The following is a 19,840-nucleotide window of genomic DNA, read 5'->3' on the forward strand; positions in this document are numbered from 1 at the left end:
TCGCTGTTGCGCTCCCCTCTTCATCTTTTTCTGGAGTTGATTCATGTCGTTTCCCTCGTTTCATTATCATGTGAGCGCTCGGTGGTGTGGTGGTCAGGTGTTTCTCCTGCTATATCCGCCAGCTTGTGCTACCGGTAAGCACCTGTATACAATATTTGCAGCTGAATACTTCAATAGCACAAGCTTACAGGTCAATCCTTCAAGGCAACTCGTCCGATACTTGTTCTACAAATGGATTGGTTCCACTTGGGGGATAAAGGACTGCTTCGTTTGCCTCGCTTAGACCCTGTACCATTTCAGTAAGATGCCTTTATACACCGTGGTCGACCAAAATTGTGTGACCGCAGAATGGTAACAATGAAACATGATAATGTAATTCCAGAGTCCATACACAAGTTCAATAACCCCCTCCATCATCAGCTCTGTGCGACGCCATCTGTCGTCTCTGAGCATCTTCCAACTTCGGGCAATTCGATATCCCGTGCCCGAGACCTGAACTGGTATCAGCTAGCAGTTCCTGCTAATCAAATATTGTGCATACCTCCACATACCGGACAACCTTTGAGCGAGCCACCCTGTGCTGCTTGAGGATCATCGATGGTCCGCAAGAAGGGCGGAACCCTGTATCATGTCAGTAAGATACGCTGGAATAAGATATGCAACATACTTCTGTCCGGCCTCCATCAACAAATATTTCAGATCCAGAAGCGTCTGCTCTGGTGTTGTCATATTCACAAACGTCGTAGCTATGCCAGTTTTTCCGCTACGCCCCGTACGGCCGATTTGATGTACGTAGTCCTCAATCTCTTTGGGCATGCTGAAAATAATGACGTGTTGAATATCATTGAAGTCGAGGCCCTTGGAGGCAACGCCCGAAGCAACCATGACATCCTTGGCGCCAGACTTGAACGATTTGATGGCATATTGCCGTTCCTCCTGGGCTAAAAGACAATTGAGCATCTCCACAATAGTAATGAGGACGGAATGATTACTCTTTGAACCGTGAATTGCCACAGCCTCGACGCCTTTCAGCAGGAGGTATTCTTGTATGTCTGGTACAAGATGAGACCTCCGATGTTTAAAAGAGAGAACCAACAGCCTACCATCGACCTCATTTTTGTTCTCGCTGAAAATGATAACTGGAGGAGCAGTTTTCTGAAGGCACTCCAGCAAGTAAACCATCTTCGCCTCCTGCTTAACATACTCCACCACCTGAAGAACGTCCAAATTAGCGGCGCCAGCACGGCCGACGTTCACAAGAACAGGTCTAATCAACGACTGCTGCGCAAAGTCTTGAATCTTCCGGGGCATCGTCGCGGAGAAAAGTAATGTTTGCCGCTGTCGCTGTTCAAGTCAATGAATAAACGAACGTCGATAAACAATCATGCCAATGCTTACCTTAAAAAAGCTCATAATGTTCCGTACATCGTCCTCAAAGCCCAGATCGATCATCCGATCTGCCTCGTCCATGCACAAAAACTTGCTGTTGTTAAATGTGAATTTTCGCTTCTCTAACATATCAATCAGACGGCCAGGAGTCGCCACCACGATGTGAAGGCCCTTGTTGAGTACGTGACTTTGTTCTCCCATTGATATACCTCCAATACAGAGGAGGGTATTGAGCTGTGGATACTTCCCGTCCCTCGCAAGTGCGCCTGTCCAGGCAAGCACATTTTCATATGTCTGTGTAGCCAGCTCGCGTGAGGGACAGAGAATGACACCCACTGGACCTTCTCCACGAACAAATGGGAGCTTCGTCTCTTCTTCCAGTGCGAGCATGATCAACGGAAGACAGAAGGCGAGCGTTTTCCCGGAGCCAGTGAAAGCTATGCCAATCATATCTCGGCCCGCAAATCTACGAGTTTCGTCAAAGAAATTTAATAAAACAGTAAGGGAGATCGTACGCAGTGGGTATCCCCTGCAATTGGATGGGCGTTGGTGTGGTGATTTTCTTAGACTTTAGAAATTGCAGCATTGCTTCTGGTATCTTCATGTCCTACAGAACAGTCAGTTCAGGGTTGACTGGGGCGACCATTTCAGACATACCGAAAAGTGTTCAATAGGAGGAGGTATGTCTTCGCCATCCACAATGATGTGATATTTCTCTCGTAGTCGTCGATGTTGCTCCTCTGTGCGCTCTCGAATATATTTCGGCGGCCGCCACCTGTAGCATACGTCAGAACACAATCATACATGACTCTATAGCGCGAAGCTCACGATGTTTGAAGAGAGTCTGTGTAGGATATGCCTTTCGCGAGCTCTAGATCAGATGCAAGCTTCCTGCGACTTGCTATGGCAGCAAGTATCTCCGCATCTGCCTCTTCTGCTTTTTCTACGTCAGTCTTCTTTGCATCTATGGAAACATTAGTGAACATCCAGCTCGGAACTCAGTAAGTCACGCACTCTCTGCAGCTTTGCGCTGGTGCACTTCCTGCGCCTCCATGAGCAATGGCCTCTCCTTCCGTACCTTCTCGCGTTGACGTTCTTCTTCCCTCTCTGCATCTTCGCGCTCTAATAGTTCTTCCAGCTGTTTCTTCGCTTTCGTCCTGTCAGAAACAGTGTTTAAGGAAGAAAGTTTCGCTAGCTTGGCTTCTCGTCTTTGGGCTACAGAAACGTAGGGCACATAATCATCGTCATCGTCATCGAATTTGTATGCTGGTGACGGAGAGCGCGAGATGCGTCGTCGTTTGGGTGCGGATTCCATGTCAGCCGTGATGGACAATTGGTGGGCTGATAGCGATAGTGAACAGCTGAGCAATTGGGGTACCAGTGAGTTCAAGGCTTTACTAAATTACTTGATAGTAAATCTCGTGAAGTAAGTAACACGTGACTTGCGTATTCCATGTGTAAAAACTTCAAGACGCCAAGAACAATCACACATCATATCGAGAATATACACATTGTGGAATGAAAGGACATTTATTTACTGTCACATAAAATACATCATCCTCATGCTCTTCTTGAAGCTTCTATCGGTAGTTGTCCCTGGCTTCCTGCTGCAACGAGTGAACGGTCACGACAAGTGATCGACTCGGACGCCAGAAGAATGCGCAACTACCTACAGATTGCTACTATGCTTTGGTCGTGAAATATTCCCTCTTCGTCGTCGATACGGGTGCTTCTGGCTGCACAATGGTGGACCCTGGTTTGGGGCGGTGCGTGTCGACGGCGCCGATAGGGAGAGTGTATCTATGGCTCGTTAGTTCCTTGGGTGGTGGAAAAGTGAAAGGGAAATTAAGCAAGGAAAGCTCACCGTTCCTCGTCACAACCATATGCCTTTGGAGTGAGCTTGATTACGGTATGCAACGGTACATTGATGTAAGGTAGATCAGCTTGTGGGAGATCGTGAAAGTACGCATAGAGGCAACGGATGATAGCCTGCCATGATGGTCAGCACAAAACTTTAATGTGAGTTGGGCATATAACAGAATAAGGGAGTAAAATTTGAATAAAACAAGGCTGTATAACAGAACACAGGGGTACACACGCACTTGATGTCCAAAGATCAATATGTTTTCCTGCCGTTCAAGCTCCATGATGACAGGCTCGAGGCGCACGACAACATCTCTGTAGGACTCGCCGCCTCGGTAACGATAGTTGAATTTGTCTTCGTCACGGTTTGAAAAGTCTTCGGGGTAGGCTTGCTAAAGCGCAGAAAGGAAATTGTATCAAGGCTGTGAAGTAAGAAGCATTGACAGGAAGCAGTACGCACCTCAATCTCCTCGTAGGTCATACCGTCACAGACGCCGGCGTCGAGTTCGTCGAGAGATTTCCACGTAAGCTTGGAATAAGGAAGTTCTGCAGCGGTTTGAATCGTGCGTTGAAGTGTGGAAGTCCAGACCTGTACGTTTGAGATGAGGTTTTTTTTACCATGGCCAGAAGTAGATAGGTACAATAAGTGGTGCATTCCCGATGTTATTCCGTACGAGCTCAGGGAGCGCGTGAGCGTATGCAAGGCCGCGTTCTGAAAGTGGCGAGTCCCCGCCAATCCGACCTTCGACGTTAAACTGGCTCTCGCCATGCTACAACAAGACTTGAGTACAGGGTTCAAGAATTTCAAAAAAGACGCACTCTGGAGAGAAATATATTGCGTGGTTTCACATGCAGATTCATTAGATAAAACGCAATGCGACTTTGCAAGTAACCATTGATTCTGCTGAGCGTGACTTCATTGCCAATATCTGTGATCCGCAAATAGCTAAGGTGGGGTTCAGTGATGGTCTCGTATACGGCCTCGTACTCCTTGATGCGGCGGAGGAAGTCGCGTTCAGCCTCTTCGCGAGGAAGGTTCTTATAGTCGGGATCGCCAGAGGAGACTTTGAGGGCAACATTGGCGGCGATGACTGCGGGATCGTTGCATTCGGACTCGAGGAAGATGACGGACATGCCCTTTTCTTTGGCGACGCGGGCGGAGATTTTGGCACTAGGTTAGTTGGCATTAACTACCACCGCTAGATCAGAAACTTGAATGGCGGGCGCACCGTCTCATACGGGTACTGTTGGTTGCATCTGAGGGGTATGAATGAGATGGACTGGTGTGAAAAGGGAAAAAAGTACCGTGTATGGCGACGTTGCCGCCCTTTTTGAGCCACTGAATGAGCATCTCCAAACTATCTTCTGCAAGTTGCTCGCGAAGCCTGGTGGCTTCCACGTTGTTGTGGCTGAAGTAGCTGGAAGTGTGATCTTCGAGGATGCCACATCTGGAAGAGGAGAAGTATATAGAATGCACGAAGAAATACTACGTACTGCTGGGCTTTTCTGTGAGCACGCGAACGGCGGAGCTGACCAACATTGAAGACCTAATTGACGGTAAGTATCGGATCTGCCTGAGGATGGAGGTAGTACCTGGACGTCGTACTCTAGCCACTGGGGAGGGTAAGTAAGATCTGATGTGAGGGAGAAGGGCAGGACCTTGAGATAGCGCATGAGTTTGTTGCTGAGGTAGGATTTGCCACGGGCGGGCAATCCCACCATCGCAAGTACGATCTTTGCTTCGGAGTAGTCTGGCTTGGCGACTTGCATAGAGGAATGATGATTGAGTCGGAGAACAAGAAGGTGGTGAGACGAACCTTTGTTACCGATACCAACGACGGAGCGTGGGGGTGTCGGGGCCTGAGAGCCTTTCCGACTGGAGGCAGTAGACTCGTCGAACTGCTTTAGCCTGTTCATGACAAGAAATTAGTAGGAGATGAGAACAAATATGAGCAAGAGAGTTCTGATGACTGACATTGGCCCACCAGCACGGAATATGGCAGGCGGATGGTTGTCTGGAACGGCTTCTGCGTCGTCTGCCATGTCTTCAATGGCACCGAGAGCTGCTGTAAGCTCTGTTGAGAGAAGGGGAAAGTGAACTCTGTTGTGATCTTGATGCATCGTGCTGGAGGGGATCTATAGACTAACTAGTGTTTAGCGATATGATAACGTTAAGTTTCACATTCAAGTTGATCAAGCACGTGCCTCATTCAAGTGAACGTCGTCGACCATGCAAGCAAAAGGTTTCCATACAACGCTCTCGACTAATATCTCACTCGATGCACGGCATGAATATGCTGCATGCAACCTCTTCGTCCTCCACGAACTTCCACCTGACATTATCATTGACTCCTTTGAGCTCAATGACTATGGACTCCGCTCTCAGTTTGTAGGGAATACGAATCTGGAGCTACCTACGTCGGGTACAGCGAATGAATCAAGCTGGCTGCTTGTCGCTCTTGAGCCGGACACGGACGTGGTCGTGGTGAACGTGCCTATCCATGTGAGGTACGGTGTGCCGCGCGAGGGTCATAACCCTCGTCATAATATCCAACTACCTCCTCCGACCTGTTTCTGGGGCTGTCCTGCTTCATGTGCGTTTCAAGTTATCTTTTGTCGCGCGCATCTTACTTACTTTATTTTAGATAAATCACTCCAAGGCACCCTCCCATCCCAGTCTCCCAAATTTCAAATGCTCAACGCTTTTACTCGGTTTGAAATTCTTCAACACACAACCTCATTACCTCCTTCACTTGATATACCTATCGGCAACATCAATCACATCCTCTATATCGAGTTATGTACCGTGATTGTTACCCTCTTTGCCTTCGTCTACATTGCCCAGCGCTGTCGGACTCTCTCCAAAATCCTCTATTCTCCACACTTCAAGATGCAATAGCTCTTTGTAGTACAGAGTATAGAGAAACGCAAGCAAGATATCACTCCCATACCCACCCCAACCAATAAAACGCGTCCACATGTTTACCGATCACCCCCTACACGATCACACAGCGCCGTTGCTTCACCATCTTCCCCCACCGCCCCTTCATACTCTCTCGCAGTGCAAGGTTGAACACGTCCTGCACACCGCTTCCCGTCTTGGCTGAGCACTCAACGTACTTGGCCCCGATTTCCCGTGCCACTGTTCCACCTTGTTCAGGTGTTACTGGCACTTGACCCTGTGCGCCAAGCATGCGTCGCGTTTGTTCATCCCGCCGCAGGTCAGTCTTGGTTCCAACCAGGATAAGAGGTGTTCCTTCGCAAAAGTGGGCAACTTCAGGGTACCACTGGGAATGTTCGTCAACATAAGTGGGCTTGACGCGCTGGCCAGAGACGTACCTTATCTTGCACGTTTCCAAGGGAGACTGGAAAATCGATAGAGAAAACGATCAAGATGACGTCAGATTCGGGATATGATAATGGTCGTAGTCGGTCGTATTCTTCCTGTCCTGCCGTGTCCCAGAGTGCTAGCTCTACCAGTTTGCCATCGAATTGGATTTGCGTGACATAGTTTTCGAACACGGTGGGTATGTAAGACTGTAACCATTCGAGTATGAAATGTTGGATATTAGGTGGGCGAATGTTTGAGTTCATATGAATGGGTGACACGCGCAACTCATACGTACCTCAGGGAATCTATTCTCTGCATATACGATGAGGAGACAAGTCTTTCCGCATCCGCCTTGAGTGTAGTGCATTGAGCGCGGGCACGGACACTGAGGAGACAAGGGCAAGGGTCCGCGCACCATCTCCAACCACTACCAGCTTCTTCTTCATGTCGGGTCTTCGAGAGTCCATCGGCAGCTGTTGGATTTATGGTTGGGTAAATAATGGGAGAAGAAATGGGCGTTGGAGACGGGTTGGCCTAGGGCGAGCTGAAACAGATAGAGGAAGTCTGAGGAAGTCTACAACAAATGCTTGTTCGTTGAAAGCGCGTTGTATGCACTGGTCACGTGATAACGACGTACAAAAACAGGTTATAATTATTAACCACTGAGCCATGACATGCATGGCATCTGTTTTCTGGCCATGCGATGTCGCAAGGAGCGGGTTCTGCTACGGGTGGGATCATCCTGCAGTATGTGTAGCGGGTGTGCTAGAGGTCAAGGAGGTGCGTCGAATGGTCACAATGTGATTTGTCGTAATCGATTGCCCACGTACAGGAGTCACATGCAGACGCTCTTCTCCAACGTGTCGCTCGTTCCGCGGAAGGTCAAGCCCTGACTAAAAATTGTGGTAATCCACGCGTTCTCGGCCGTTGTGCATTTAGCTCGCTCGTGCGGTCTTCATATCCCCAACCGGATATCGAAATGTTCTGCGGTTCCTCACGGTCGGATACTCTTCGCATATCTAATACACGACTGACTTTGATATTAGGGCATACTCTACTGCATATATATACTATCATCGTCATGATGCAACATCCTTGCGATTTTATGCTTTGTGTTCGAATGGAACACGCCTTTTCGATCTTCAGGATGAGGTCTTGCGCTCGAGCTTGAAGCACGATTTTTCGCATACCAAGTCGTCGCGAAGCGCGTCGAATACAGGGCAAATTCTTGTCAATCAAGTATGTTTTCAAATATTTACCTGTGTCATATGCTGCAGCTTGCCTGGCATAGTGGAATTCTGCAAAATCCCTCGAGCAATCCCTAGAGTATGAGCAGCGCGCCCAGGGTACTATTCGAGAGCGCAGCCCTCGCTTTCAAGAGCCTTCAACGTTTGCGGCTATTATGAAGAAAATTCAATGTACAATCGACGGAATCGAAAGCTCGAAGAATATTTTCTGGCATGTCGCATCCTTTGTCTTTGTGTCGTCGAGAGAATTCAGTATCGTAGGTAGGCGTCGTCCTCTCTACTGAGATGAGACTCTTAACATGCACCCAGTTCAGCAGATTGAATCTAGGGCGAGGAAGTTGTGTCGCTTGCTCCGTGGCGTGCAACCTGTCCCAAACGGGGACGCGGAGCTCAAGTCTTCTCAGTACATCGAGTGTGACTCCTGTTTGATGCTTTTTGTGCAACGCACTCATTTTTTTGAAAGGTTTTACAACACCCTCTGGATCATTCTGAATGATCTCATCATTGGCATTGCGCTTCGTCAGTTTTTGCATCAGGACCGGCATGTTTTTATGCACCTTTTCAAGCTCATTTTTGAGGTTTGTATCATTGCGCATTGCACAATCCTATTTCTGATATAAAAGCCCAGGACAAGGCCGTGCATAAAATACGACAGGTCCTTCTGTGGCTCGATAGTTGGCCTGCTGGCCTTAAGCTCAACACCGAACTCAGCCGATTTTATTCGCACAGCTTTATGGGGCTGATTTCGCTTTGGAACAGTGCGTCTTGACATCGGCCCTGCGCGATACCCTGCGCGATCCTCATTGATGTACAGGAGGCTTCCAAACCGTCATACCTCTCCTTCCCATAGTATTCAGTGCCCTTGAGCTTGGGAGCGCGTTTGGGGTGACGATGACGCTCGCTATGGTATGTGATCTCGTGTGTATCTTTATGGCACATGTACAGCTGTGCTATTTGATCTCGGTGACTGTATATGGTCATTTGTTACGCTTGGCGGCGTCGCTTTGGAATCTTTTTCGAGGTGAATCGTTTCGCGGCATGATATTTTGAGAGCTAGAAATAACCCAACTCAAGGACGACGACATAATGTACTAAGGAATCGGACGGATCCTTGGGACTATGATGTCGACCAGCTCCTGCTGGGAACCATTCTCTTCACACTCGTCGCTTATCTCTTTCCCACCGTTTTAGTGTACTATATCTTATTCGCCACAGTGAGTCTCAGCATTAATATTCGTGGCCTATGATAGCTGACTTGGGTACTACAAGATGCGTGTCTCGACTATTTTGGTGTATGCTAGTTTGGAGACAGCGCTTGCATTCATGAATTATTTTCCACTCTTTGCGTTGATGTTGAGAGTCAAAGATTCACAACGGTCACCTGGTAAGTGCGGTAGGATCAGTCGGCGTATGCGCTGAAGGAAAAGCCTAGGTGACCTTTATATGCGGGTGAAACCAACTCAGGGCGGGAATGGCGTGGATATTTGTGTTGAGGTGGCGTATACTTTCTTGCGATCGCGTTGCTTAACTAATTCTGTTTCAGAGCCATCCATTGCCTCTTTCTGTCACTTTCAGCCAGTATGGTGCGTCTTCCTAATGCCGTCGGCAAATTACATCTTACCATGGAAAACAGTCGAGCTGTGGAAGCGATTGGCAAAACATTATCACCCATTTCGTCTTGTGTGGTACGTTATGTCGGGTCAAGTTCTCGATACCATCCCGAGGGCATATATACATAGCAGTACCAAATAATTCTGCCAAGGGTATCGTATAATCATGCTATCCGCTCGACATATCTTCCCTCGCCACTCCTACGTGATGTCATGAGTTCCAAGAAATCTGCAAGAGAACAGCAATGTTAGCTTACCGTGCCTCGCTCTCAACCTCTCCCAATTTCTGTGCATACATCTGTGCGGCACGCTGGTTGATGTCAGATGTCTCTTGTGTGTCAGGGAACCCGATGTCCCAGTAGCCGGGTGGTGTCTTAGCACGATACCAATGGTGCCGATGTCGTGATATATCTTTCTTGTGGCGTTCGATGTCTTCGCGGTTTTCTTTGCAGTCTGAGAGGCTGTCAAAAAAAAACTGGCGTTTCTTGTTGGGGGTTGAAGAGGGCGAACGCCAAAGGGGTTGCTGGAGAGGCTTGGGCAGCGGTCCGACGGCTTCATAATACTATTTAACACACATGGCGATTGAGGTAACTGGAGTTTTTCGAAAATGAGACACGCACACCACGACAACAATCACAATCATCAGCAAGCATCCTTTTTCGCTCCTCACGGGTCTTGACCACATCGTCATACTGGAAGTCTACGCCGTGATTGCGTTCTTTGCATATCGTGAAGCGCGAATTGATAGTGGTCGCACTGCTATATTTTTCGGGGTCAATCAGGACTCGGCATGCCATGGTCTTGCGGAGACTTACGTAGCTTGGGCATATCGCCCACGTCTCTGGCGCAGATCTTGATGTGAGTTGGTGCTCTGTAACACAGATGTGCCTACATTAAGATTGATGAAGGTTGGTCAAGTATGTGAATTGGCGGAAACATACCAGGTGGTAAACCTTCGATATGTGCATATTTGCTCCCCTCAGAATGTTCATGCAACAGAAGCGGGAGTTTGGATGGAGTGGCGAGCTGGACCTCAACTTTCGTCGAAACAGTCGTTTGTTTCCGCAAAGCGTGTGGAGTTGATGATACTTCCTCCTGCTTGTCGAAAGCGTCAGGTGCTGTGTGGAATCAGTTGAGTTAAAAGACGCGTGAAAGCCTATTGACGTACGCGTCCTGGATTTCATCTGCTCCTCAGCGTCGTCAAACGCACGTACGTCCGGAACAATTTCGTCAAATTTCCGTCGTTTGTCGATGCCAGAGGATCTCCGGTAAGCATCATAGTTGCTATCCTTCAGCAAGTGATGGACCTCCTTGCCACCATCGGAGCTTTCGCAAAGCCAATGCTTGAAGGCTCGCCACTTTTTGTAGTCGGCCTTGTACCTTGCAGCGGCACGCTCTTTGGTGGCAAGCAGAGCATCATACCGGCGTTGGAGGTGTGAAAGTTCGACCTGCAAAGATGATATCTTCAACAACAAAGCGGACGCGTCATCAGTTTTTGACGAAGACATTTGACTCAGGGCGTTCAACAGCAGTGTAGAGATGAGATCGACGATGGAAAATATAAAAAGAAATTGTGGCTGTGACATCCCCCGAACCCACCTGACCTTCCCAATTTGTAAGCCTTACTATGCTGAGTGATTACGTGTGTGGCTCAGTATTATTAGGCTTAGTTATGATAATCCTCAACACCAGAGATAAATCATGTCCTAAATCCTCTTATATCTTCAGCTATTCTACAGTAGGGGCTCGGCAATGCCCTGCAACCTGTTCGGCAGTATATCCCGCCTCTCCCATGCCCTCTGCACTTTCTGGAAAGGTACACATTTCCCCACAGCAGGGTTCTCACGCCTCTTGCTCTTGCTCACCGCCGTCAACAGTGCCCTCTTGTCCTCCTCAGCCCTGCAGGACAGTGCTGAGGCCTACATTACAGTCTTCTCAGCCTCTGGACGCCTTTCTTAGCCTCTTGACACTCTTCTTACCCTCTAGACACCCTCTCTACCATCTCTTTGGCCATCCCCTACTCCAAGCTGTTTCACTCCTGCCACAGCAATTCTTCTAGGAGCTATGTCGCACGGATCTTACAGGAAAATTACAGGGCTCTTGAAGGCTACGATCATACATGGATTTCGGTGCTCAGTTTGAACGACTGAGGTACTTGCAGCCGTGAAACAAGAGCGGCGAAGGCAGACAACCAATGCAAAGCGCCACGCACACATCCAGGGTGCGAGGCCCATGTTTAACTCTTACATTCTGCTGACCTTTGTTTGTAGAAATGTCCAGCAAAGATCGGGATCTTGTCGAGAGTATGTTGGCTGATGTCAATGTTGACATAGATAATATACCTTACACTGCGCCACCTGGTGAGGAAGGAATGGACTTCAGCCACGAAGGCGGAGAGCACGAAGCTTTTGAAGGATTGGCTCAGCAGATGGCGGATCTCTCAGGATGGTGCACAATTATCTTTGTTATCCTACTAATTCATACTGAAGCCATGCTGGTGGTGATAGCCGCTACATGGATTCGCACACTCGTACCAATTGTATAGAAGTTCAAAATGAACATTGGGGTGTTCAAATTGAATGGCTGGTCAGTGTGTACCTCGACTATCGCATCCAAGATAGCGGTGATGGCATGCCAAGCCTTCTGCCTTCAGATGAAACCACTCTCGATGGCGACTGTGTATCTCTCAAAAATATCGAACTAGTTGACATTTTCAGTAAGGTTCAGGGCATATTGACTGGTTTTATTGCTAACGTTGTCCAGGTCAGAAGCACGCATCATTGCAGCCTTGTCCATCTCACCGGTATCCAAACGAAACTCTCATTCACCACGGTTACTTGGGCTGCTCCCCATTATTTCCCACTGTTGCCATCTCAATCCGCACACTCGCTGCATATCGGCAGGCTCACTGAACTTGTCCCCGATTCAGCATTCAGGCGCAATGCAAGGCTTTATGTCACCTCCATAATGTAAGCTCTCAAGTATGTCATCATCATTTACTCATTCTGAACTCTTCTAGATTCCATATCAATCATACCTCAACACGCAGTTTTTGGACGCTTGTGATATATATCTTGAAATCTTACATTGTGTCGACATCCTTATCAACAAAGCCCTTAACCGCAACACACCCAACTGGCGTCTTCTGAACTCTTGCCCATGCTGCTTCTACAAGCTAGAGGACGAAGAACCTTTGGCTCTGGAGTGGTTAGTGACTATGGATGGCAACAATAGCCTGAAACGATGGACGTCCTCAACTGCTGATGGCACCACTACCCGAAATGATTCATGCAGGTTTCGCTCTGACTACTGGCTTGACCGCTTGACAGTAGATAAGTTTAAGGACGAAGTGCAAGGACGCACAGTAGGTCGTCTCATTGCCACTTCATACGACACTGAACTCACTCTGACTAGAACCCGACTGTGGCCACTGACAACTGGCAAGATGTTGAGCAAACTGAAATGGCGCCCTCATTCACATGTGTTGACTGGTGGTGAAATGCCGGTCCAGAACAATGCAAAAGGATGTTTGCGGTGTTTGATGAATCAGGGATTTTTATTGCTGCATGCCAACACCGGTTTATCCTTCTTGCGTGTGATATGATTAAGAGTGGTGAACTGTAAGCTATTTTATTCTCCGTCCGATTTGTATTTGCTGATTATCATTAGTGTGAAATATCCATTAGCGATGGTCGATAAACTTCTCACAGTTTACAGCAGAAATGGAGGTTGTGTGTACGACATCGGCTGCACATTTGCGAAGACGCTCGGGAACAGCTCTTTGGGGCCATGTACTTCTGCCCTCAACTTTCGGATGATGGTAGGAGCGTTTCATGGCCATGCGCATAATCGACGATGCCAAATAGATTGGCACCCCATGTATATTGAAGGCACTGGACACACAGAAGGCGAAGGATGCGAACACATTTTTTCTTCATCAAACGAGCTTGCACGAAGTACTCAGCACGCTACAACCTTTCATCGACATCAATCAATCGAGCAGCATTTTACATTTTGGGATGAGGATAAGTATGCAGCCTTAAGTAAGTTTTTGTAAATCTCAACTCGATAATGACCAAACACAACGTCCCTGCACAGGTGTTTTTTTACGGAATCATTATCAAGAGGCCCTGACAGCTATCCTAACGCTCACAGCAGAACTCTCGGCCATTCAAGAAACCCTCAATCTCACAAATGCTGACTTTGTTCGTTTTCATGTGCAAGAGCACGAATATCTTGATGGGTTGAAACAGGCACCAGTCAAGGACCACCTCAGTGTCCGATACGTCAATGTCCTTGACAAGCTTGCTGAACGTCAGTGAGTTTCGATAACATTATGCACTGGCTACTTATTCATTGTTTGACCGAGGCGGGAATGGAACAAAGCCCGAGAAGCAGCCAATTGCTCACTCGTTGCAGTTCATGTCGGCAACCTTAGTGATATGCACCTTGCCATCAACCAAGCTCAGGTCCGCATCGATACGGCATACTCGAAACTCCAGAACATGGAAGAGATAGCTGGACATTTGGAGGTTCAACTTGGCATTGACAAACGTTGGGAGATCGGAAGCGAAGACTATAATCGGTTCTGAGAAGAAGCCTTGCTTCTGAAGTATCGTTCAGCGCTCAACGAACTTGAGTGCCTTGTAGTCATGCGTCTATTTGAACTGTCCAAACTTTCGCTTTCAGGAACAGGTAAGTAAGTTGTCTATGATGTGTTTTTGGATTGGTTGCAGCATCTTTAGGTTACAAGCTACATCAACAAATTACCAAAGCCCTTCAATGACGTTCAGATGCTATTCAGAACACTATCAATCGTTACAACACTCAGGCCGCCACTTTGGTCCCACCTAGGCCTACACTAGCATGGAAAGATATTGTTGAATACAGCTTCCTTGGTGAATTTGACCTATTGCGTCAATCACGTACTGACATTCGAGATGCTGACTGGACCGCACCTGCTCATCGTGAAGCCACAGTGAAATACTTCAAGCTCCAACGCGCTCATGAAGAAATACAGCATCTGAATATCGAAGTCCGGCATCTACACACAGCAATACACGACGAGCAAATCAAGACCGATGCAACCATAGACGAACTCCTCGTAACAAATCCCCCGCTTGCTGCGGAGTTGAGAAGGCGATGGCAGGCACGTGCTGCCATTAATGCTGTCCACCTGTACCAATTATGTCGAATCAAGTCGCTGCCTGCGTTTTCGGGCAGACGTGGTATTGGTGTCTGACTTGCAGATCTGTCAGAGTCACTGAACAGTCGGCTGCCATCTCCAAATTCCGGTGTGTGTGGATTTCATTGCTCTACCTCACTAATCAATCATTTGTAGGCAATTCTGTGACTGGTATTGATGGAGAGCACTCTGAGGAGCGGCTTGACTTGAATGATATTATCTCAGTTTGAATCTCATGATGGAGATCTTCTCGAGGACGAGGATCAAGCACAAATCACAGATGACTTTGCCAGCTACCTACTCTCAGTTGCAGACTAGTATTTATTCACAGTGTTAGTGCTTATACTCATGTTGTGAATAATGATCATATGTTTTATTGAATTTATTGAATTGATTTACAAGGCGGTCTAGTTAGAATGAAAAAATGGAGGTCAGAGAATAGATATTGAGCTGTGTTGCAGAGGTGGTGGTAGATCAGATAGACTGGATTGTGGTTGGCAGTTAGGTGGTAGATCAGATAGACTGGGTTGTGGTTGGTGGTTGGTGGTTGGTGGTAGATCAGATAGATTGGGTTGTGGTTGGTGGTTAGGTGGTAGATCGGTTAGATTGGGTTGCGGTTGGCGGTTAGGTGGTAGATCGGATAGACTGGGTTGTGGTTGGCGGTTGGTGGTAGATCAGATAGATTGGGTTGTGGTTGGCGGCCGTGTTGCAGAGGTGGTAGTAGATCAGATAGACTGGGTTGTGGTTGGCTGGCTGTATGTCGCTGAAGTGTGTCGATCGGAATTGAGTGGCAGTTGCAACTTGCAAGAGATGACGAAATTAGGTAGTAGATCAATTGAATAGATTGGTTGTCGTTGAAGTGTGTAGTAGTCCAATTGACTTCACCACGACCGCCGACAGTCAGTGCACACTACTGGTACAGTGATCACACTGAACCATTTTCATTACTGTCTATTCAAGAACCTAATACTTGTGCAGTTGTTCAAAATGTGGTGGGCTGCATTCACTTGCAGTAAGCACCTTGCTACTTAACTGGACTGGATATCACTAATCGCTTTCAGTACTCCTTGGTACAATCCAACTTCCACCATGGACTCAAAACTAGTATTCTCCCCCTCGAAAATCAAATCTGCACCTTCACGACTCTGTAGTGTACCACCGTCTCAACCGTCACCCGTCATCATGAATGATGTGCCCAGCACAACCCAACCTCGGTTTTCACTGGCCAGCATCGTTTCATTACACTCACATATGAAAGTTGGTCAGGAATTTAGCAACGACGAATGCCAGGCAGCTGCGTGTGCGCTGCTCAAACATAATGCCCACCTCGATGGCACTCACTTTCATACTAGGAAACCCGCTGGCCTTCATCCTTCCTACATCGCTTTCAACTCATACACAACATTGGACGAGAAGTCTTCCACACATGAGGATTTTGTTGAGGCAGCATTGCAGGACCTCTTTGACACGGTGAGTAGAAATGTTATGTCCTATCTATCTGACAGGATGCTAATGGGATGGGGAACAATAGGTCGCAATGCAAGACCATCTTGATGGTGGGATCTCTCTCCTTATTTGTTGCCCTGGCTCTGAAGCTACACCAGCTCTTTTGCCAGAGCATCTCTCTCTTGACCTCTACATCACACTGCGTGAATTACATGAAACTCCCGAGCGCATTGGAGGAGATATATCTGTCTTGGTGCAGGCTTTTGCTGAAGAGTTCGCAATTCCGCATTTACAGCGCTTCACAGAGCGCTGCCGCATTGAGGGTGTCATCCCTCCTCACCACTGTAAGTCACTACCTTCTTTTCTCTCCCGCAACCTGAAACTAATTCGCTTTCTTATGTTTTTACAAGACCCAGTTAGTCAGGTCAATCTGTCTGCAGTCCCACACTTGCCAGCACCTATGGCTACCACAGGTTCTCACATTCGTTGTTCTGCACGACCTTCTTCGCAGTTCCAGCATGAACTTCAAGTCAATGCGAAGTCCAATGCAGTATCCTCCTCTGCTGTTTGGGAGGGTAGAGCCATGGCACTTTCGGATTCCAACACACCACTCAACAAGATCCGACAATGCCGGCCTGCTAACACATTTTTTACTAAGGGTCAGACAGAACCCAAACTTGAGATGCGAGAGCCGGTGTCCTTTATGCCACCATTAATTAGCCTTGGCCCGCACACAGATGCTGTACTTGATCGCTTCAAAATGGACGATGCTGTTCTACTTAGGCTTCATACACTGATTGGATCCGTTGGGAGCAGCCGTTGGGAGGCAGTGCTTCGATCTCCGAAATGGGATCTAACATATGAACAGGCTTCTAATCTAGCTAAAGCGCTCCTCATGGACCTTCACGGAACTCATCAAAAGGTTTGTTTGTTCGCCTTCAATGCATTTTGGTTTGCTGATGTGGTCATTTACAGCCACCTCTCTCGTTACTTGCTTTCATTTTCAGGGTGGTTGGCAGCATTAGTTTCTTGTGCGCAATTTATTTATTCTATCTGTTCTTTTCATAGATCGCCGTTTTTTTATTGCATTCTGTCATTTTGGTATCGTAAATTGTATTCACCATTGATTTATAAAGCTGTTCACCAACAGCACTGGATTTTGCTGTACCGATGGTTTCACACACCTTCGTGGCGACACATAGTCGCAAACAGTGTCCAAGCCCAACCTTCTCCTCGTCCAAAGGTGACCCTCAGCAAGGAAGCTTGTGCAGCCCTTACTGCCCAACAGTCACAATAAATCCCATCAATTTCAGACAGCCCTTCGAAGTGCTTGGAATGAGCTAGACTGAGACTGTGAAGACCATTGCATCCTCGCACCATAAAAGTTTCCAGCGCGTCCAGAATGATTTATGCATGGGCCATGGGATGTTACGCTACCAGCATTCAAAGTTGAATGCATGGAATGCAGTTTTGCTGGAAGAAGCGCCATGAAGACAAGGAAAATGGTACAAGTGTTTCTGTCCTCAGCATGCACAAACTGACGACATGCCAAGGGGCCACGGGCAAGACCGTGTTGCAAGGTCTCGTTAGTGATGAGAACCACACTGAATATCGCAACCTTGGAGAAGACAAGAAGATACGGCTTTTGCAGGAGTACCGCGAACACAAGGAGACGAAGACTACTGGCATCCGTATCTCGACAAAATCAAAGGTCAATGATGTAACACAAACACTCAAGGCTGTCGAGAATGAGGCAAGTCATTTTATATTTGTTCTGCTGCTACTTATTGACATTACTACTAGCTCAACAACTTATGGACATGGACAGGCGCTGAGACTCTCCTCTACATGGCACGTGGCTCTACAGATCTCCCACTCTGTGGCATTGCCTTCGCAACCGAAGGTGTTGATGAGTTCATGGGCTCCGTGATGAATATCGACAACCAGGATCTTGTGAGTAAGATGGAGGGGTTCGCTGTTCAGGGCATGAAAGGTAGGGATTATTTTTTTCTCAAAAACTTGCTCTCCACTGACTGCCTCTATCAGGTGCTGCAAGAAATCACAAAAAACTCGTCTCAGATGTTCGGGGCGCGATCTGCCGTGAGATTAACAGGACACTCCATAAGTTCGTTTGATTTGAACATTTTTTATGTTACTGACTACAACAAATTTTCTAGAGGTGATCACACAGGATCCATCAGCACGGATGCATTGGGCAAACTACTGGCGGAGCGTTGTTCAGCGCTACCTTGTTGTCATCGAAGGTTGGCCTGACAACATCCCTTTTGTCAACCTTAGCAATGTATCCAGCACCCTACCTGATTTGCAAATGCTGTTGGATAAATGGGAAGCTGGTGAAATTTGTTGGAGACACCTGGAGGAAAGTGAATATGAGAAACTTCATCAGGAACGTTGTGAGAAGGTCAGCAATGGTGAGGTTGTCAACAAACGCCGCCGGACTCGCTCAGACAAAGGGAAGAAACGCGAACAGCCTTCGGACGCTTCTGCTCACCTGCAGGAAGGCATATAAGAGTGCTGCAACTGTTGTAAGCGATGACGAATCAGATGTCCCTGCCAATACAGCCACCCGCGAGCATTCACCTTCGGTTAATACCCCTCCCTGACAGTACGACGCCTCTGCTCGAGCCCACACCATCCACTCCTCCCGCTATCTCAAATCCACATATCCCCGATGTTCCTTCTGCCAGGCAATACGATGCCTCCGCTCGAGCCCACACCACCCGACATTTGGTTGACAGACGGTCTTGATAATTTGATCAACCATGACATGTTTAGCATGTCTGATATGTTGCCTGCAGGTAGCCCTGGTGCTGGTCCATCCATTAATATGGGGACACCTGAATTCGATTTTGATGATATCTTGGCTAATCTAGATCGTGATTATAGACCCGCGCTAGACTTTTAAACTCGATAGACTTTAGTTGCACTGCCTGTCAAATATAGTCCTTTCTGTTGGCCAATCAAATAGAGGGAACAAGGAATTTAATTAGATTTGTAACATAAAAATACATTGTACAAAATGTGTGAGTCATGAGTGTAGTAATTTGGCATATGAGAAGGGTAGTGACCGTGAAAACGAACCAAGTCCAAGAGCATCCTCAGCGACAAATTAGTAGCATGTTCTATGCATGTAGCCACTGTGAAATGAACCAAGTCCAGGTGCATCCTCAGTAACTAATTAGCTCTACCAGACATGTTAGCGACAGAATCAACGTTAAGTAATAATACACATACTAGCAAAACGGTTGAGTTGACAATGACAGGCGGAGGCCGAGGATGGCCACAGAGATGCCACAGAGATTGAGGAGGGCAGAAGGGCAGCAGCCAGAGAGACGCCAGCGGCTGAACCAGACATGTTAGCGACAGAATCAATGTCAAGTAGTAATACACATACTAGCGAAAACGGTTGAGTTGGGAATGACAGGCGGAGGCTGGGGATGGCCAGAGAGATGCCACAGAGATTGAGGAGGGCAGAAGGGCAGCAGCCAGAGAGATGCTAGAGGCTGAGGAGGGTGGGAGGGTAGCAGGGCATCTAGAGGCTGAGAAGCGTGTCCGATCCGTGCGACATCGCTCCTAGAAGAATTGCTGTGGCAGGAGTGAAACGGCTTGGAGTAGGGGATGGCCAAAGAGATGGTAGAGAGGGCGTCTAGAGGGTAAGAAGAGTATCAAGAGGCTAAGAAAGGCGTCCAGAGGCTGAGAAGACTGTAATGTAGGCCTCAGCACTGTCCTGCAGAGCTGAGGAGGACAA

The 19,840-nt window shown here is 47.7% G+C and overlaps 8 protein-coding genes across 8 annotated transcripts; 4 read left to right on the plus strand and 4 right to left on the minus strand.

Moving 5' to 3' along the window:
- Positions 1-130: 130 nt before the first annotated feature.
- Positions 131-2,857, minus strand: EDB91DRAFT_837971 (P-loop containing nucleoside triphosphate hydrolase protein). Its single transcript, XM_041328572.1, has 8 exons — positions 2,404-2,857; positions 2,218-2,353; positions 2,047-2,164; positions 1,905-1,996; positions 1,399-1,855; positions 668-1,338; positions 542-621; positions 131-492 (listed from the first exon to the last, which is right to left on the minus strand). Exons 1-8 carry the CDS (start codon positions 2,702-2,704, stop codon positions 398-400), a joined length of 1,950 nt encoding a protein of 649 aa, XP_041181176.1. The 5' UTR covers positions 2,705-2,857; the 3' UTR covers positions 131-397.
- A 214-nt stretch (positions 2,858-3,071) lies between these two features.
- On the minus strand, positions 3,072-5,373 carry EDB91DRAFT_1079236 (bifunctional 6-phosphofructo-2-kinase fructose-2,6-bisphosphate 2-phosphatase; the record flags this gene model as incomplete). Its single annotated transcript, XM_041315105.1, has 12 exons — positions 3,072-3,189; positions 3,254-3,378; positions 3,492-3,644; positions 3,713-3,841; positions 3,894-4,022; positions 4,072-4,423; positions 4,482-4,509; positions 4,558-4,700; positions 4,747-4,799; positions 4,846-5,015; positions 5,070-5,161; positions 5,228-5,373. The coding sequence occupies 12 exons, from the start codon at positions 5,371-5,373 to the stop codon at positions 3,072-3,074; spliced, it is 1,638 nt and encodes a 545-aa protein (XP_041181177.1).
- A 79-nt stretch (positions 5,374-5,452) lies between these two features.
- EDB91DRAFT_837921 (PIG-X) lies at positions 5,453-6,352 on the plus strand. The gene is made up of 2 exons (XM_041328571.1): positions 5,453-5,846; positions 5,898-6,352. The coding sequence occupies exons 1-2, from the start codon at positions 5,483-5,485 to the stop codon at positions 6,149-6,151; spliced, it is 618 nt and encodes a 205-aa protein (XP_041181178.1). The 5' UTR covers positions 5,453-5,482; the 3' UTR covers positions 6,152-6,352.
- On the minus strand, positions 6,200-7,241 carry EDB91DRAFT_837661 (signal transducer). The gene is made up of 4 exons (XM_041328570.1): positions 6,999-7,241; positions 6,879-6,934; positions 6,592-6,789; positions 6,200-6,539 (listed from the first exon to the last, which is right to left on the minus strand). The coding sequence occupies exons 1-4, from the start codon at positions 7,048-7,050 to the stop codon at positions 6,249-6,251; spliced, it is 597 nt and encodes a 198-aa protein (XP_041181179.1). The 5' UTR covers positions 7,051-7,241; the 3' UTR covers positions 6,200-6,248.
- Positions 7,242-7,261: 20 nt separating this feature from the next.
- EDB91DRAFT_1079238 (N-acetylglucosaminyl transferase component-domain-containing protein) lies at positions 7,262-9,569 on the plus strand (the record flags this gene model as incomplete). The annotated part of the gene is made up of 13 exons (XM_041315106.1): positions 7,262-7,363; positions 7,416-7,564; positions 7,630-7,822; positions 7,875-8,091; positions 8,140-8,233; positions 8,294-8,408; positions 8,459-8,588; positions 8,645-8,736; positions 8,776-8,851; positions 8,905-9,044; positions 9,100-9,214; positions 9,374-9,413; positions 9,464-9,569. 13 exons carry the CDS (start codon positions 7,262-7,264, stop codon positions 9,567-9,569), a joined length of 1,569 nt encoding a protein of 522 aa, XP_041181180.1.
- Positions 9,570-9,641: 72 nt separating this feature from the next.
- Positions 9,642-10,948, minus strand: EDB91DRAFT_1079239 (DNA repair protein endonuclease SAE2/CtIP C-terminus-domain-containing protein; the record flags this gene model as incomplete). Its single annotated transcript, XM_041315107.1, has 6 exons — positions 9,642-9,669; positions 9,698-10,002; positions 10,061-10,199; positions 10,256-10,328; positions 10,382-10,558; positions 10,609-10,948. The coding sequence occupies 6 exons, from the start codon at positions 10,946-10,948 to the stop codon at positions 9,642-9,644; spliced, it is 1,062 nt and encodes a 353-aa protein (XP_041181181.1).
- A 764-nt stretch (positions 10,949-11,712) lies between these two features.
- On the plus strand, positions 11,713-14,682 carry EDB91DRAFT_1235645 (uncharacterized protein; the record flags this gene model as incomplete). Its single annotated transcript, XM_041321342.1, has 9 exons — positions 11,713-11,888; positions 12,370-12,409; positions 12,460-12,808; positions 12,952-13,060; positions 13,110-13,483; positions 13,539-13,758; positions 13,879-13,994; positions 14,034-14,135; positions 14,234-14,682. 9 exons carry the CDS (start codon positions 11,713-11,715, stop codon positions 14,680-14,682), a joined length of 1,935 nt encoding a protein of 644 aa, XP_041181182.1.
- A 1,158-nt stretch (positions 14,683-15,840) lies between these two features.
- On the plus strand, positions 15,841-18,397 carry EDB91DRAFT_1011812 (uncharacterized protein; the record flags this gene model as incomplete). Its single annotated transcript, XM_041312429.1, has 4 exons — positions 15,841-16,095; positions 16,157-16,344; positions 18,128-18,200; positions 18,251-18,397. Coding segments are annotated over 4 exons (663 nt in total), but the record flags the coding sequence as incomplete, so codon positions are not given.
- Between the last annotated feature and the right edge of the window lie 1,443 nt (positions 18,398-19,840).

Source organism: Suillus paluster, assembly GCF_016628075.1.
Source record: "Suillus paluster strain FC165 chromosome Unknown EDB91scaffold_8, whole genome shotgun sequence".
Classification (NCBI taxonomy): Eukaryota; Fungi; Basidiomycota; class Agaricomycetes; order Boletales; family Suillaceae; genus Suillus; species Suillus paluster.